The 15,453-nt window shown below is 40.5% G+C and overlaps 1 protein-coding gene across 1 annotated transcript; it reads right to left on the bottom strand.

The window, feature by feature from the left end:
* Nucleotides 1-4,086: 4,086 nt before the first annotated feature.
* On the bottom strand, nt 4,087-14,120 carry LOC143111836 (lysosomal proton-coupled steroid conjugate and bile acid symporter SLC46A3). The gene is made up of 6 exons (XM_076274092.1): nt 14,032-14,120; nt 13,459-13,676; nt 11,842-12,709; nt 10,882-10,965; nt 6,408-6,564; nt 4,087-5,673 (listed from the first exon to the last, which is right to left on the bottom strand). The coding sequence occupies exons 2-6, from the start codon at nt 13,648-13,650 to the stop codon at nt 5,577-5,579; spliced, it is 1,398 nt and encodes a 465-aa protein (XP_076130207.1). The 5' UTR covers nt 13,651-13,676; nt 14,032-14,120; the 3' UTR covers nt 4,087-5,576.
* Between the last annotated feature and the right edge of the window lie 1,333 nt (nt 14,121-15,453).

Raw genomic sequence — 15,453 nt, 5'->3', positions numbered from 1 at the left:
ACATGAAGGAATGAGAGCAGAGAGATAGAAAGAAAGAGGGATGGAGAGAGCCAAAAGACCCCTCCTCCACCTATTTTGATGTGTGACATAATTACAGTGCAGAGACACTCTGACGTCTTAAATGGCCTGCGTGACACACATGGGGAAACCTCATGAGATACAGCACAAAGAATCATACGAGTATAAATTGGAACAATATGGATCCACTGGAAAAAAAGAGATATGCACAAAAGGCAGATTGTCTTATGGGGGGGGGGGGGGGGGGGGCAAGATAGACATGGACCTCCACTGCAGTTATATGGTGTTCTTGGTGTATGCTCCTTAAAAGCATCTTATTCAAAGACTTCAACAAATTTGATCTTTAAAAAGCTTGATGATCTGAAGATGAGTCTGGACACACTGTACTTTTGTCAGACATGTGACACGTGAAATGAAACAAATGAGCTGTATTCTATAGCGTTTTCTATTCTAAACAGATGCCTGATTTGTGTTTACAACCTTACTTGTCTATTATTGTCTTTAGACAAAATGTTCCTGAAATCATTAAAATCAATACAACACAAGGCAGAAATCTCCATAGAGATTTACAATGTAAATGAGAAAAGAAAAGCAGATTTGTCCTGACACAAAGTCATTGGGGTGAGGTCTGCCACTTGTCTTCAAGCTGAGGAGCCAGGGGACAAAGCATATAGCTTTCGTAGTTTTGGAGTTAAATAAATGGAGTTTTGGAGTTAAATAAATGTAATTTCATGATCCATCATGAATTAATACCCTGTTGAGAACATTTTGTTTTAAAGAGAATTCACAGAGATGAGCTTCACTGTGAGGTTTATTTATTTTTGGCAAAGCAATGAAGCTTGCACTCCACTGTGTCTGACAGCGGGACACATTTTGAAAAGGTCATCCAGTTTTTGGGGGAGAAAGATCTGAATAGGAGAAATCTGAGCACGTCTCTCCACTGACCTTTGGCACTTACTGACATTAGCGTTTTAGGTATAAGTGAGCACAGACGCATGCATAATGCATAGCTATTTCATCAGAAGCATCATTACACACACAGACTCACCCAGTGCCTTGGGCTTCAAAATGAGCAAAGAGTGTCGGTTTCTCTTCATGTATGTTTTCTAAGAATTAATGCAAAGGGGTGACTTTCTGCCGTACCTCTGGATTCACTCGTTCCACCTCCATCCGTTTCCTAGTGGCCTGGCAGAGAGTGATTTCCACCCTCTCACTGAGAATCACCCCAGAACACTGAGCAGCTATAATTATGGTGGAGGGATAAAAATGCTCACTCTCTGGTACAAAGCATTGGTTAAATACAAACAAGCCTGCGAGAAATTATATGTGGAGGGAAGGGAAATACGGTCGACTGGCTTCAGAGGGGGAATTCGGAACGGTGTGACCTTTCCAGGCGGTAAAGACAAGGTGTGGGAACGGGGGGTTGGGGTGGGGGGGGGGGGTGCGATTATGCAGGGTGGCAGGTCTTCAACATCATTAATGGAGACATCTGTCTGAGCACCATCAACCAACCAACTCAACAACCACAATGATTTTCATTGTTCACACAGAATATTGTCTGATCATAAATTGTTTAGAAGAGGTATTCAAGGACCTGTGTCATTGTGTCTGATGCATTGCTTCACAGAACCAGGTTTGGTGTGGCTCAGTTAGTGCTATACCACTATAATAGTCACTATTGGGTGCATTTTGTTTGATCTGGGGGAGAAACTCTTTTCCTAATCTCATACATATCCTCCCATTGTGTCAGTGTTGTGCAAACTGAAAGTATAGAACTGATATGGTTCCAAGTGGTTATTTCTCAGACGACCAAAGCAAGGCACACCCGGTGCATTCCTTGCATATCAGTTTGGTCAGCATAGAATATTTTCATGTTTTGAATGAGAAGGCAGGCTGGGCACACCACAAGGCTGGTCTCGGTGCCCAGTCTATCCCAGAGGCAGAGAGGTGCCAAGTCTGGGGTGTGGCACCTAGTAGTTCACCAAGTACGTGCTGATCAATCTACAGACAGCTACTGTGGTTCACAAGACACCACAGGGAGACACAGGAGTTTCTGGAGCCTAATATCTGTGGCACGGCAGCACGCCTCCATGTTTGGCTCAGGTTCTGTGTGTGATGTGTGGGGGTGGTGTGGGCCCAGCCAACAGCTGGGCCCAACCAGCCACAGATGTGTCCGTCTGGTGTTCAAACGCGTGGGTGTTTGTTTGACACAGAATGGCGCCCAGTACTCAAAGGTGGTGTGAGTGTGTGTGTGTGTGTACATACCTGTACACGTGTTTCAATCATTTGCTGGAAGCAGGTAACTAACTGTAGTGTTGAGCCTGCGCTGAGCGATGCTTTAGCAGAAGTTGTCCAGTCAGCTACGCAGAGACCAGAGAGCCCCACTGCCCCCCTGAACAATCCATTTATCTGGATATGGATCCTCCCCCAGACAGAAAGACTAACCAGCGGTGCCCAGCTCCACCACTGCTCCAAAACCTCAGCTCATGCCCGCGGGACAGGCGGTCAGACAGGGAAATAAGATAGCAGGAGGTATGAAAGCAAAGCGTGGCTTCAACGGAGGTTCCCACAGATCCCTATGATTAACACTGGCACTGGCTCCATATGGGGCTGGGAAATAGATAACATGACATGACTTGGAGTCAGACACTTTGCTGAATATTTGACTGAACAGCAAAGTATTGTTATTCTTCTTTTTTGTATCTTTTTTGTATATTTTCACAACCTATATGAAAGGTCAAGAATGCTTTAAACGGGATATTTCAATTGGATTACAGGTTTTATATTATACTGTTTAGAGACTAAGGATAGAAAATATGCCATTGAAGTCTTCAGCATAATATCAGTATCACTTGCTTCATTTACAACATGCTGAAGGAAGAGGAGTACTATCTGACAGTATAAACTCTGTGACAGTTAAAAGAAACAGTTGGGTGTTTTTGAGTACTTTTCCTCAGATAATAGGTTGACTATAATTATTCACTATAATAATTATAAGAAACGATATTAAAAAACAAAATAATATCATATGGGGGTGTATTATTCTAATGTCGCTACACTACAGAACTACTACTACTAATCTTTGATTACTGAATGCCGATAACAAGCACGCTGTAAGAGATGTTAGCTTATGGTGAGAGACTTATGGACAGGAACTAATTAGGTAAAAAAAACACCCATCTCCCTTAGTCCTTGTTTTGTCTGGCTTGTGTGTTGTTAAAACAGTGCTTCTTTTTCAATCCATGCTTTGTTAGGCTGTAAAAGTGGTTGATAGGGAAAAGGCAGTAACATCACCCTTCAGCTGTTTGAATCACAAATCTGTTCAAGTGGACCTTTGACTAAAAACAAACCTTGCCACTCTGTTTGCAACAACTCCACAGCGCCCCCCAGTGGGCATGATGAGGACACACGCACCAGAGTTGATAACCCCAGGAAACAGCTGGTACAGCAGCAGGAGTACTATTGGGTTATATTACTGGCGAGGAAAACAAGTAAGATATGATGTGAGTGTTATTTAGTTTCACTGAGGTCACACATCATATGCAGCAGCAGCAGGTGCATGAGACAACTGTGCAGCAGCATAATATACCTGGCATCATAAAACAGAAGAGACTAATCTAAACACAGTTCTTTTCCGGATATATTCTGCATCCTTTTGGTCAGACACATCACTCTACTGGTTAAAAAACATGAATGTCTGTTCCATATGCTACCACATGCTGCCACCCACTGGACACCCAGACTTATCTTTGCGATGGCTTGAAGAGAGGAGTCTAGTGGAAATTATTCCTTTTCTTTTCTCAAAAAGTTATTATGCTTTAGTCAATTGCTGGAGCTGGAGCAACAAAGCAACAAAGCTTTTTAGGTCCGTATCTAAACTGTGATTTCTTTACGTTGTCAGCCCATATAAGTCTTCATTTCTTGCTTCAGTTAGTGTTTTATGATTTTCCTGCTAGTAAGAGAGAGTACATATAAACCCCTACTGTAAAGAACATGAATATCTTATTTTATTGCATCTTTATTTTTTCACAAGCCAATATTTTACCATAAAAAAAACACTGTCGCAAGTTTTTCAGGTTTTATTGTTTTATTGTTGTTTTTCCATTAAGCACTAGTTTATCCAACTTAAGTGGCATTTTACTTATAGTCAGAATGATGTGCATACTGTGACCAAGTGATATTATCAAAATGACATTTACAACGAGATGGAATCTTAAAGCAACACCAAAGAGTTTTTTGTACCTTAAAATAATGTTTCGTGTCAGTGGTTCATCAACTCGTAACAGGGTGAACGGCACTTCTGCATTCGCTTCGCAGCCCTCTATCGGCTATAACCGCACTATGTAAGTTTGCCAGATCGGGTAGCGGATCTGTAGTTCGATGGAATGAGACATAAGAAACTACAATTTGACTTGCGTTTGATGTCGCAATACATCGTACCTTCATAAATCATGCAACATATTCTACCTTGTCTGTGGACATTGTTATTTGCAAAGCCGGTGGTGGATAAACAAATAGCGTGCGTGCGACAGAGGGAAAGTTCTTTGGTGTTGCTTTAACCTGTTTGCTTATTATTTGAATATTTCTGGAATAATGTCCAATTCCAGTAAAAGTCTGTGGCTTTGAGTGAGAAAATTGGTCATATGCTCTTGTGTAACAATAATCTACTCTCCAAATATCCCCATTACATAGTACCTGTACCACCTGATAAGGTAACAGATAGGAGCTTTATTCCATAATAAAAGCTCCATTTCTGGTTAAAAGTAAAGATGCAAGAGGTAGCAAAGCAGTAAAAGACAAAAATGAGGCAACGTTTAAAACAGTGGTTTGAATTGGCAATGAATGTGAAAAGAATATCCTTTATATTTTTCTTTCATATTCTTAATTATATTTTTCTTTCATATTCTTAATTATATTTTTCTTTTCATATTTTTTGCTGATCATTTCGTGTTAAAAAATAATACCTGGTATTCACTCCTGGTAGGTGCTGGAATTGTCTTTAAAGATAGTTTTTAGTCTTATTTTATATACAAATGCATTTCAAGTGCATTTTTTATCAGAAGCACTACTTGTAAAAAGGGATGACAAGAGCATAGACCTGGAATGACCTTCCTATCATGACTTCTGTATCATTTGAAAACTACTTTCAGACATAAAAAAAGTCATAGAATACAATAAGGCACAGAATCAGACAAAATCCCATGTCTGAAATACATCTGCTCATATGCAGACTAAAATAACAATTATATTGCTTTTAGCAATGTTCAGCTTCATTAGAAAAATATCTGTAGTATAATAGGTAAGAAAGCTTTGACAAATTAATCCAAACAAAAGCACCATTTGATATATAGTCGAATAATTGCACTCACCCATAACTGGCTTTCCAGTTAACTGTAAGTATTTGTTGATATTAGTTCTCAAATTCAGATTGTATAAGGACACTATGACATTATATCCATGCCATAAAGTTCATTGCAGAGCAATCCAGAAAAAAACACAACCACAGTCCACAGATGTAACCTGAGAAGAAGATTGAAGGTCACATTTCCCTTTGACCTTCAAGCTACAGGTAGGTCATCTGAAGAGATGTTCTGAGCACCTGAGAGAAGAGGTTCTGTCTCTTCAGATTCGTCTTCTCTAAACAAATTCACCAAGCTACAAAGAAAGAGAAAAGAAACACACACAGCCAAGGCAACACATCATGACTCAGCATTTTTCACACCCATTGAGGATGTGTGTGAAGACATGTTGAGTCATCACACATATGCATTCTCTGTTCTATAAATACCGATCATACGGAGCTGGGACACCAACGTCACACAAGTGCAGATCTGTAGCTGCCCGTGCTATAGAAGAACAAATTTTTTTCATTCTAGGTATCACCCAGCTTTGGTTATTTAAAGCCTGACTGCTGTAAGTTTTCCAGCTGGTTAACCAGTTAGACCCACACGGACCTGATGATGAGAGACTGGGTCTGCAGAGTCATATGACTGGTCAAACTGCATTTGGTCTAACTGAATCACACTAGCTGATCAAAAGCATCTGCCCTTATTTCCTAAAGCCAGATCCCTCGACATCTACGTATTTAAAAGTATGAGGAACCCAGTGTGGCCCGAAACTCATAAGAACGCAGAATTTGCAGAAGAAAATAATTAAAATAAGTAGATGGAGTAGAGGGGATCTCCTCACTTTCTGGGGAAGCCCCAAGTTCCAAGCAGGTATTATCAGCAAGAAATTCCAAATCAAATGACCTGTCAAAGAATTACGTCCTCCCAAAACCAGAAAGTTTGTCTAAACTCATATTCATACTCCAATTCATAACAATATCACAACCGTGGCATTCACAATTCTTTGACGCAAACATGGTCAAAAAAATCATCATAACTTACCCCAGCATCATGATGGGTATGATGCAGAGACTGGCAGCCAAGAGGAAATTGAAGCCGGGGTACCAGGCAACAGTAGTGGCATAGATACTGCTGAACACCGCTAAGCCAATATTAGTGCTCAAGCTCTCCAGAAAGGCCACACAGGCAAACAGTGCTCCTGGAAGAAACACAAAGCCATGTTCAGAAACGTGCATTTGGCTAATATGACACACAATCCAGTGGCATCATATGCAGAACATTTTCAACTTTAAAATATTCTGAAGGAAGATGAGTAAACATGGACATGGAGGTGGAGAGGCAGACAGACTAAGCAGAGAAGTCTATCTCTCCTCACTAAAGGGAAGAGGAGAGATAGACTTCTCTTCTTAGTCTGTCTGCCTCTCCACCCTCTCCATGTCCATGTTTTTTGAGTACTAACTGCCCACTACTGCTTACTACTGTTTTACTACTGTTTTACTATTGTACACAGCCTAATGTTTTCTAGACCTTACTCTTGCACTGTTGCACTGTTGGACTAATGTTGGACTACTTTTTGCACCTCCACCATGACACTCACTCTCTTGAGCACCTTGCCAGGCACACATAACTAAGGACTATGGCTGGACTACTGTTTGCACCTTCACCATGACACTCACTCCCTTTAGCACCTCACCAGTCCCGGCCCTGTCACTACAAGCGTCTTATGCTTGATCACCCTCAAGCACATTTGACTTTCTTAATTTAACTTATATAGTGTATTTAGTATTTAGTTTTGTTAGTTTTCTTATCTGTCTTATCTTCTACTGTCTTTATTGTACAGTGGAGTTTAGTTATATGTTTATACTTATACTTATGTTTACCATTTCTGCTGTAAGTGCATGTTGTGTGTTATGTCTGTATGCTACTGAGACCCTTGAATTTCCTCTTGAGGATCAATAAAGTTTCTATCTATCTATCTATCTATCTATCTAAACGTTATTCAATCAATTTTTCATAGCAAAGATTAGTAAGGTAGTTAGGCCACGGCGATTTAAATCTTTCTTTGGCTTTAGTTGGGTATCTTTTAGCAACGTCCATGCTACTGGTGTGCTGTCAATGTGGATTAAGTATGACCCCTATGTATCATGTATTAATGTGTGCCTGTCTGTATGTATATGTAGGTATACTATATGTTTAATGTCTAATGTAATGTTGGAACCTGTACCAAAGAGCTGTACTGAGAACAAATTCCACCAGCCTGGCTGTGTGGTCATTAAATGAATCATTCAATCAATAGTAGCCGAATATCATGGGGTAGTGTGGCTGGACAGTAGGCTAGTGACACTGGACAGTGTTGCAGGACAGTAGGAGAGTGCCGCACGACAGTAGACAGTAGGCAACAGCAGTACAGTACCGCTTTTGCTCCTACTGACATATGCCTTACAACCATACATTATCAGTGTAAAGTTCAGTTTATGTTATTATGTAAGTGAAAGCTAAGATACATTTCAAAGTGCCATGCAGACCCTACTAAAGGATTACACAACTCCTGTGTAAAAAAGTATTTTCTCTTATCAACAGCAGTGTTATGAGTCACTGGGGAAGACGAATCTCGATTAGTGGGTTAGCGAGGTATGTTGCACTCAAAGCCAGGCTATGCTGTGACACGAAAGTGGATCTGTTTTAGTGTCGCTATATCACCATGGTATCTTATGCTGTCAACCAAACCTGGTCGGGAGGAGGTTATGTGCTAAGTTATAGCTCAAATCGTGTAATCTACCGCATACTGACCAATCAATTGTATTAAAAACGAAGTTATCTCACGTGTAGGATTCTGTCATATATCTTACAGGTGGAGCTCCACCTCTACTAACATTTTGGATCTCGAATGCGCTTTAATAGTGCTGTGCGTGCAAATATCCCACTATGGACGTGCCCCACGTTGACAATTGATTTATTTGATGTTATAGGTTAGACACAAAACATGACCACAGTGTAGATTAAGCTATCGCTCATGAATGCGGAAGTAATTGTTTTTAAATAGAGGTGGGTCTGTGCGTCTCCACGTTACACGATTGGCCAAAGTCATCCCAACACCGAGAACGCGCACAGATCTGAGCTGAAAGCCTAGTTTGACAAATATATCACATAACTGCTATCGTAGTATCACTTAACCCATTTCACCCACACAATTGTGACCAAAAAAAAAAAAGGTACTTATTAGCCTCTAAAACTGTAACCGGGGAATATCCCAATACTCTTTCAGTAAATATTGAAACAATAGAGTGTTTCAATGAAATGTGTGCAGTGTCAAATGTTTTGAGTAAATTGTCACATGACCAGAGCTGTTTACTTCCTGGTTGCACCTTGAGAAGAGGATGACGGCCTCACAGCTCCCAAATAAAAGGTTTTTAAAGTATGTTAAAATAAACATAGGACAAATATTTTTTGTACACATGGTCTTTAAGGTGTCTAGTTATGATATATACATTTATAATTATTCAAATGTCTTTGGTGTGTTTGCAGAATGAGTAAACATGTTAACGGTCACAACCGGTGGGATAGAATGTTGTATCTAGATGCACACATACTTCTACACCTACAAACACACACACATACACATACTCATACATACACACATACAGAGACATACACACACACATACACACACTCACACACAGATACACACACACATACATACTCACACACACATACACACAGATATACACACTCACACACACACAGACATACACACACACATACACATATTCACATATTCACACACACAAACTCACAGACATACACACACACACACACACACACATATTCACACACACACACATACACATTTTCACACACACAGACATACACACACACTCACATACACACTCACACACACACAAATATACAGTCTCACACACACAGATACACACACACACACATACACACAGACATACACACTCACACATACACACACACACACACAAATACACAAATACACACATACACACACACACAGATATACACTCACATACACAGATATACACACTCACACACACAGATACACACTCACACAAATACACACACACACACAGATACACACACAAATACACACATATACACACACACAGATATACACTCACATACACAGATATACACACTCAGATATGCACACTCACACACACACAGACACAAACACACACACAGACATACACACTCACACACACAGATATACACACTCACACAAACAGATACACACTCACACACACACAAACACACACACACACACACAGATATACACACACACACAGATATACACACTCAGACACACACACACAGACACAAACACACACACACACACACAGACATACACACTCAAGGGGACTTCACATTGCACGCGACATGCACTTTGCCTGCTGCTCTCACATACCCACACACACATACATATATATATATATATATATATGTGTGTGTGTATGCGTGAGCGTTTATGTCTGTGTGTGTGTCTGAGTTTGTATATCTGTGTGTGTGAGTGTATATCTGTGTGTGTGTGTGTGTGTGTGTATTTGTGTGTGTGTGTGAGTGTGTATCTGTGTGTGTGAGTGTGTATGTCTGTGTGTGTGAGTGTGTATATCTGTGTGTGTGTGTGAGTGTGTATGTGTGTGTGTGTGTTTGTGTCTGTGTGTTGTTTATTTACCAGGAGCTTCGGCTTGTTAAAATAGAACCCTGAATGTGTATGTCTGTGCGTGCGTGTGTGTCTGCATGTAGTTGTGAGAGTTAGTGCATATTGTGTGTGTGTGTGTGTGCGCGTGTATATATATATATATATATATATATATATATATATATGTATATGTATATATATATATATATATATATATATATATATATATATATATATATATATATATATATATATATATATATATATATATATATATATATATATATATATATATATATATATACGCACACGCACGTACACACAGACATATACATTCAGGGTTCTATTTTAACGAGCCGAAGCTCCTGGTAAATAAACAATGTTTACATATTTTTCATATTTATTATTGCCATTGGTCTCAGTGTTCATATCAGTTTGAAAAGTCCTGTCAGAATACCTTTATTTTAACAAAAATGCAATTTGAGCAACCTTTAATTGAGTATACGCATCCGGTAATAAAACTCACTTTTTCATCTACTTTTCTACATTTTAATAAAATTTAAAAGATTATTATTGATTACTTCAAAGATAATTATTGATTACTTCAAAGGGTTGCTAATAACACATGATTTGCATATTTGCATGTCTGGGGAAAATTTGGGCTTAAATGGGTTAACGTATACCCCTGAGTCAAGGCTTTGTCAAGCCTCGATATGTCTACATAGCCTAGATATGTCTAACATGCTTCGTAGTATACCCCACTGTTCAGCTGGAGTTAAAGTTAGCCACTCAAAACCTCTGACTGAGCACAAAATCACAAATATCTACTTAGGTGAGCTTGAGTATACTTACCTTGGTCAGATTTGGAGATGACCTTTGACATCATTGAGCGCATGACAGGGAAGGGCATAACTGCTAGCATCATGGGTATTCTGGCTGAGATACAAACATTATTGTTGACACTTGGTTATCTACTGAAAATACATGGACATTGCTTTCAAAGGAGTCAACCAAAGATCAGTAAATTAATGCAGCATTAAAACCAAATTACCTTGGTCAATACAATTATCACTGCAAATACTACCATACAAACTCATCAAAATAGTCAAATAACATATTAAATAAATGATAACTAAATTCCCCATTGGTTTGGAATGGGCCTTAACTGGTATAAACTATGCTGCATAATAAAAGTCACATGAAATCTTAAATCTAATAGATGATGAATCTGGACATGAGGTAGCATGTAAGGGCCAATGGGGTGTATGGGAAAGCATTAGTCACTGGATATCTAACCTATTTTCCATCATAGAGCCCTCTTTCATGGATATCTGGAGGGACATGTGATACTGCACCTCTGCATTTAACCATGTTAATCATCTCTGCCAGAATCTCTTTCAGCCATATCGTACACACAGCATAGTATGTCATTGGTAACGTGTAAAGTCTGAATATGCTTAAGCAGGGACGACAAATTTGAAAATTTGTCAATTTGGCTTATCTTGTGACTTAGGATCAAACTTACTGCACTTTAAGTATTTTCATTTGGTTTGTAACAGGCAAGGATGCCTGAAATCATGTCTTTGATGATTCCACTGAAGTAGAGGAATGAACAGAGGATTTCAGATTGAGACTTAGTATCATAATAAGATTGGTTCTGGGATATGTGAATGTAAATACTCTTGCATCCACAGACTAAGAAAACTCCAAACATCATGTGATAGACTGACACAGTCAAAACCCAGAGGGAATAACAATCCACCAGTGACGCTGGTGATTTTCTTGTGGTCTGGATGTTTTTGCAGAACTTACCCAAGAACATCATTAGAGTGGTTTTAGCAAAGGCAACAAACACCAGGCCTGAACAGAGTGACAGCATGCCAATGAGGACAATGACCACATCGGGCAGACAGCGGGACAGCAGAGACACTCCAGCGAAGCTGGTGAGGAAGACTGTGGTGGACAGGGCCGACCCATAGCCAATGAGGATCCCACTCCAGCAGAGTGGTTCGTTGAGTTCGTATAGAGTAATCATAGACAAACCACCCATGTCAGCGAAGGTGTACACGGAGAAAATAGTGATTAGCAGTCCCAGTAGACAGTTCCTGTTGTGACTGCCTCCCACAAATATCTGTTGGACCCCCTTCACAAGTTTTTGCATGGCCATGCCACAGCTCACTCCCTCTGCTGGGCTCTCCACTACCCGGCTCTCTGCTAGGATGAAAATGGTGTAGAGCAGGTTGGCCAGCTGGAATAGGGCAGAGGTGAAGAACGGCCAGTTGAAGCCCGCTGCCCGTAGGAAGTAGCCCGTGGAGATGGAGGCCACGCCAGAGAGCAGCCCGATCACCATGTCCACTCCGGCCATGCGCATCGTCTTCTGCTTGCCGTCCTCGCACATGTCGGCGATGTAGGCGAAGCAGCCGCCCAGCATGGTGCCGACGCCGCCGAACAGCGAGCTGACGAAGGAGGCCACGATAAGCAAGTACAAGTTGAGCTCAAAGAACGACACAGCAAGGAAGGCCAGGATGTACACCAGGGAGCCCACCAGAGGCAGCACGATGGTGATTTTGCGCCCGCACTGGTCACTGTAGGACACCAGGACCAGAGTCACGGTGAGACTGGGGATACTAGAGAACAGATCAGAGTAGAGAGAGAACAGAGATGCTGCTCGCTGAACCTCCTGGAACATAAAACAGTTCAAATCACCAATTAGCATCACAGTTAATAATGTGTTGTAATAATGTAATAACATAACCACACTCATCACACAAAATGGAAGATTGAGTTTTTTTCTCTCTACACCTGTGCACAGAGAAGTAATCTAAGTATAATCAGAGAATGTAGACGGGCTCTGGTATAATCGAAAGAGGAAGTAGGCGACCTGGCATTTTGTGTAACGTGAAACTCCTGACATTCTACTACCACACAAAGAAGAAATAATCCATAACCACTAATGGTTCTGGATTGGAATGAAAGGGCTTAGGCTACACCAGACACTTTGATCAAGTTGACAGTTTTGACAGCTAATTTTAAGTCAGCTATAACTACAATCAATACACATGGTCAATACTCTTATGCTTCATCATAATTCCTGTATTTTATGCATCATCAGCATCATCAAGTTGTTTAGCCTACGACTGTTTCCTCCATTTCAGACAAGTCTCAACCTGATATTCTGCTGTTGTCATGGTAGACATGTGATCAAGGATTCACAACAGGATTGATAGGCTACCCGTGAAGCTTACTGTGAAAATTCTGCGACGCCTATGTCAGTTGCATGAAATGCTAACATGTGACAGTCTGACCAACCTAGTCTACATTTTACAATGCATCACTAATGTAGGGCTTAACCTGCTTTTCAAGAGTCACATGCAATACATGTATACAGTGAACATAGAAAGCACATGATGTTAAGTTAGGAGGACTCACTTCATGCTGGTTCGAGTGATTGCTACCGTTGGTGGGAGTGCACCGCGATGAGTTGTCCGACGCAGGATAGGAGCTATTTGTCAGCTCTTGCCACAACCGGCGATACACATATTGCTGCACCAGTGGAAACACCAAAAAACTGGCGAATGCGTAAATGGCAACAATGGGTTCCACAAAGTACAGCCTCCTCATCCTTCCAAATGTTGTCTCACCGTTCTCTGCAAATTAGAAGGGATTGAGAACAGTTTGTCCCCAGGTAATGAAAGTGCAGGTTTAAAACCAAGCTCTTATAACCAACAGGTAATGTAGTAGGGCTAGCTACTGTAAACAGGCAAATACATTCGTTGACTTAGGCATATTGTCATTTAACAGCTGTGAGGCTAATCAGCTAAATTACAAGATCAGTTCCGAATCATAACAGTTAATGTTTAATGTTGCAATTGAGAAATTATCCTCCCTTCCACTTCCACACCGTGAAAAAATAATAGCCTAGCCTAACGTTACAGCAGAATCAGTCTGACCTCATGCAGACATCATACTAGCCCTAAGTTATCAGACTCTGAATCGTCCTACCTTTTATTTCCTCATTACAATAAAGTCACCTCTGTCCAACAGACGTCCATGCTGTAATGAAGCTTCCAGTGCTCTGTTTACGAAATCCTTATGAAACAACATTGGTTCTAACATTATCTGATTGGACCGTTCGATTTAAGGCACGCCCCCTCGTGGGGCTGTTCAACACCACACTTGCTATTTGAGACCATCATTAGTTGTAAGCTACTTGATGTGTAGCCTAGACCTAGAGGAGAATGTGGATTTGGTAGTGATATGTACTCTTGACTGTGACCTCTTAGTGTTGACGGAAGCCCGTTAAGTCGTATTATTGATAATGATCACTTATGATGTTCTTTTACCAGGTTGAGTATGTTTCAGTGTGACTTGTTGTCATTCTACTTAACCACCTCTTTGTATGACGTTCTGATGGGATGTTGGACTGGCTCCAGCCAGTCCCTAACTGGCTATATCCTTACCCGCACCTGTTCTGGTTTATACCTGACGAAGACCTGAGTGGTCGAAACTTTGTAACCTACCATAAAACTGGGAGTGTTCGGATATCTTTTCCTTTTTATATGTATTTGCTAGTATCCAGTACCTGTCGAATTTTTATAGATGTGCATACATTCCTACACTATACACTCATGATCAGAGGACCATAGAGGGCGAGATTGAGCTGTTACTGTAAGAGACCAGACTGCCGCTGCATGGTCTGCTAACAAATGCATTGGACATTGCATTGAACAGTTTGAACAGAACCATGGCCTGCACAAGAAGTGGCATATTGTGGGTCTGATCTGAATATTCAATTTGAATAGACCTACAATATGAATGAAGCTAATAGCTTGGCTTGTAGCCTATGGTTTAGTTTCGCATTCAGTCCTAGCTGCTGAAATTTGTATGCATAAACACTTACACCACTTACAAATTCTAGTTCACTATATCTTCCACTGCGCAAATGTAGGCCAATGACATTCAAATTCAGATTTCTGCCAAAAAAAAGTAAAAACACTTCCAAGTTATGATTCGTTATTTACATGTAGAATCACTGATTTGTGTTGAGTTGTTTTGTATTTGGAAAATGGGATTAGTTATCAAAGTTGAATAGATTTGGATACACCAGACATTCTCTGGATACACTCAGATTGGGTTACAAAATGACTGTTTTGAACGCGTCCCATTTGTAGTCTTTCAAACGAGATTTGTGCCGCTCGTCACCCGTATGCGGAAACTACGTAGCAGAGCTTAAGCAGTGGGTGGGTGGGGATTTTGTTAGCTGGCTACATTTGTTATCATCCTTGATACTACTCGGCACTGACAATCGCCGGGGGGAACGGTGACAGGTACCTTGGTACCGAATTAAGTACCAAATTATGTTTTCTCTCCATGGGTTTTTGAGGGATAGATGTGTTTTAAAGGGACAAACTGGTCTGCAGTTTT

The sequence above is a fragment of the Alosa pseudoharengus genome, unplaced genomic scaffold (genome assembly GCF_046254945.1).
Source record: "Alosa pseudoharengus isolate Yale_2024_CS ecotype anadromous, Long Island Sound unplaced genomic scaffold, YU_APseudo_1.1 YU_APseudo_1.1_scf_8, whole genome shotgun sequence".
Lineage (NCBI taxonomy): Eukaryota > Metazoa > Chordata > Actinopteri > Clupeiformes > Clupeidae > Alosa > Alosa pseudoharengus.
Note: the sequence above shows the minus strand (reverse complement) of the source record. Positions and strands in the feature narration are given on the sequence as shown.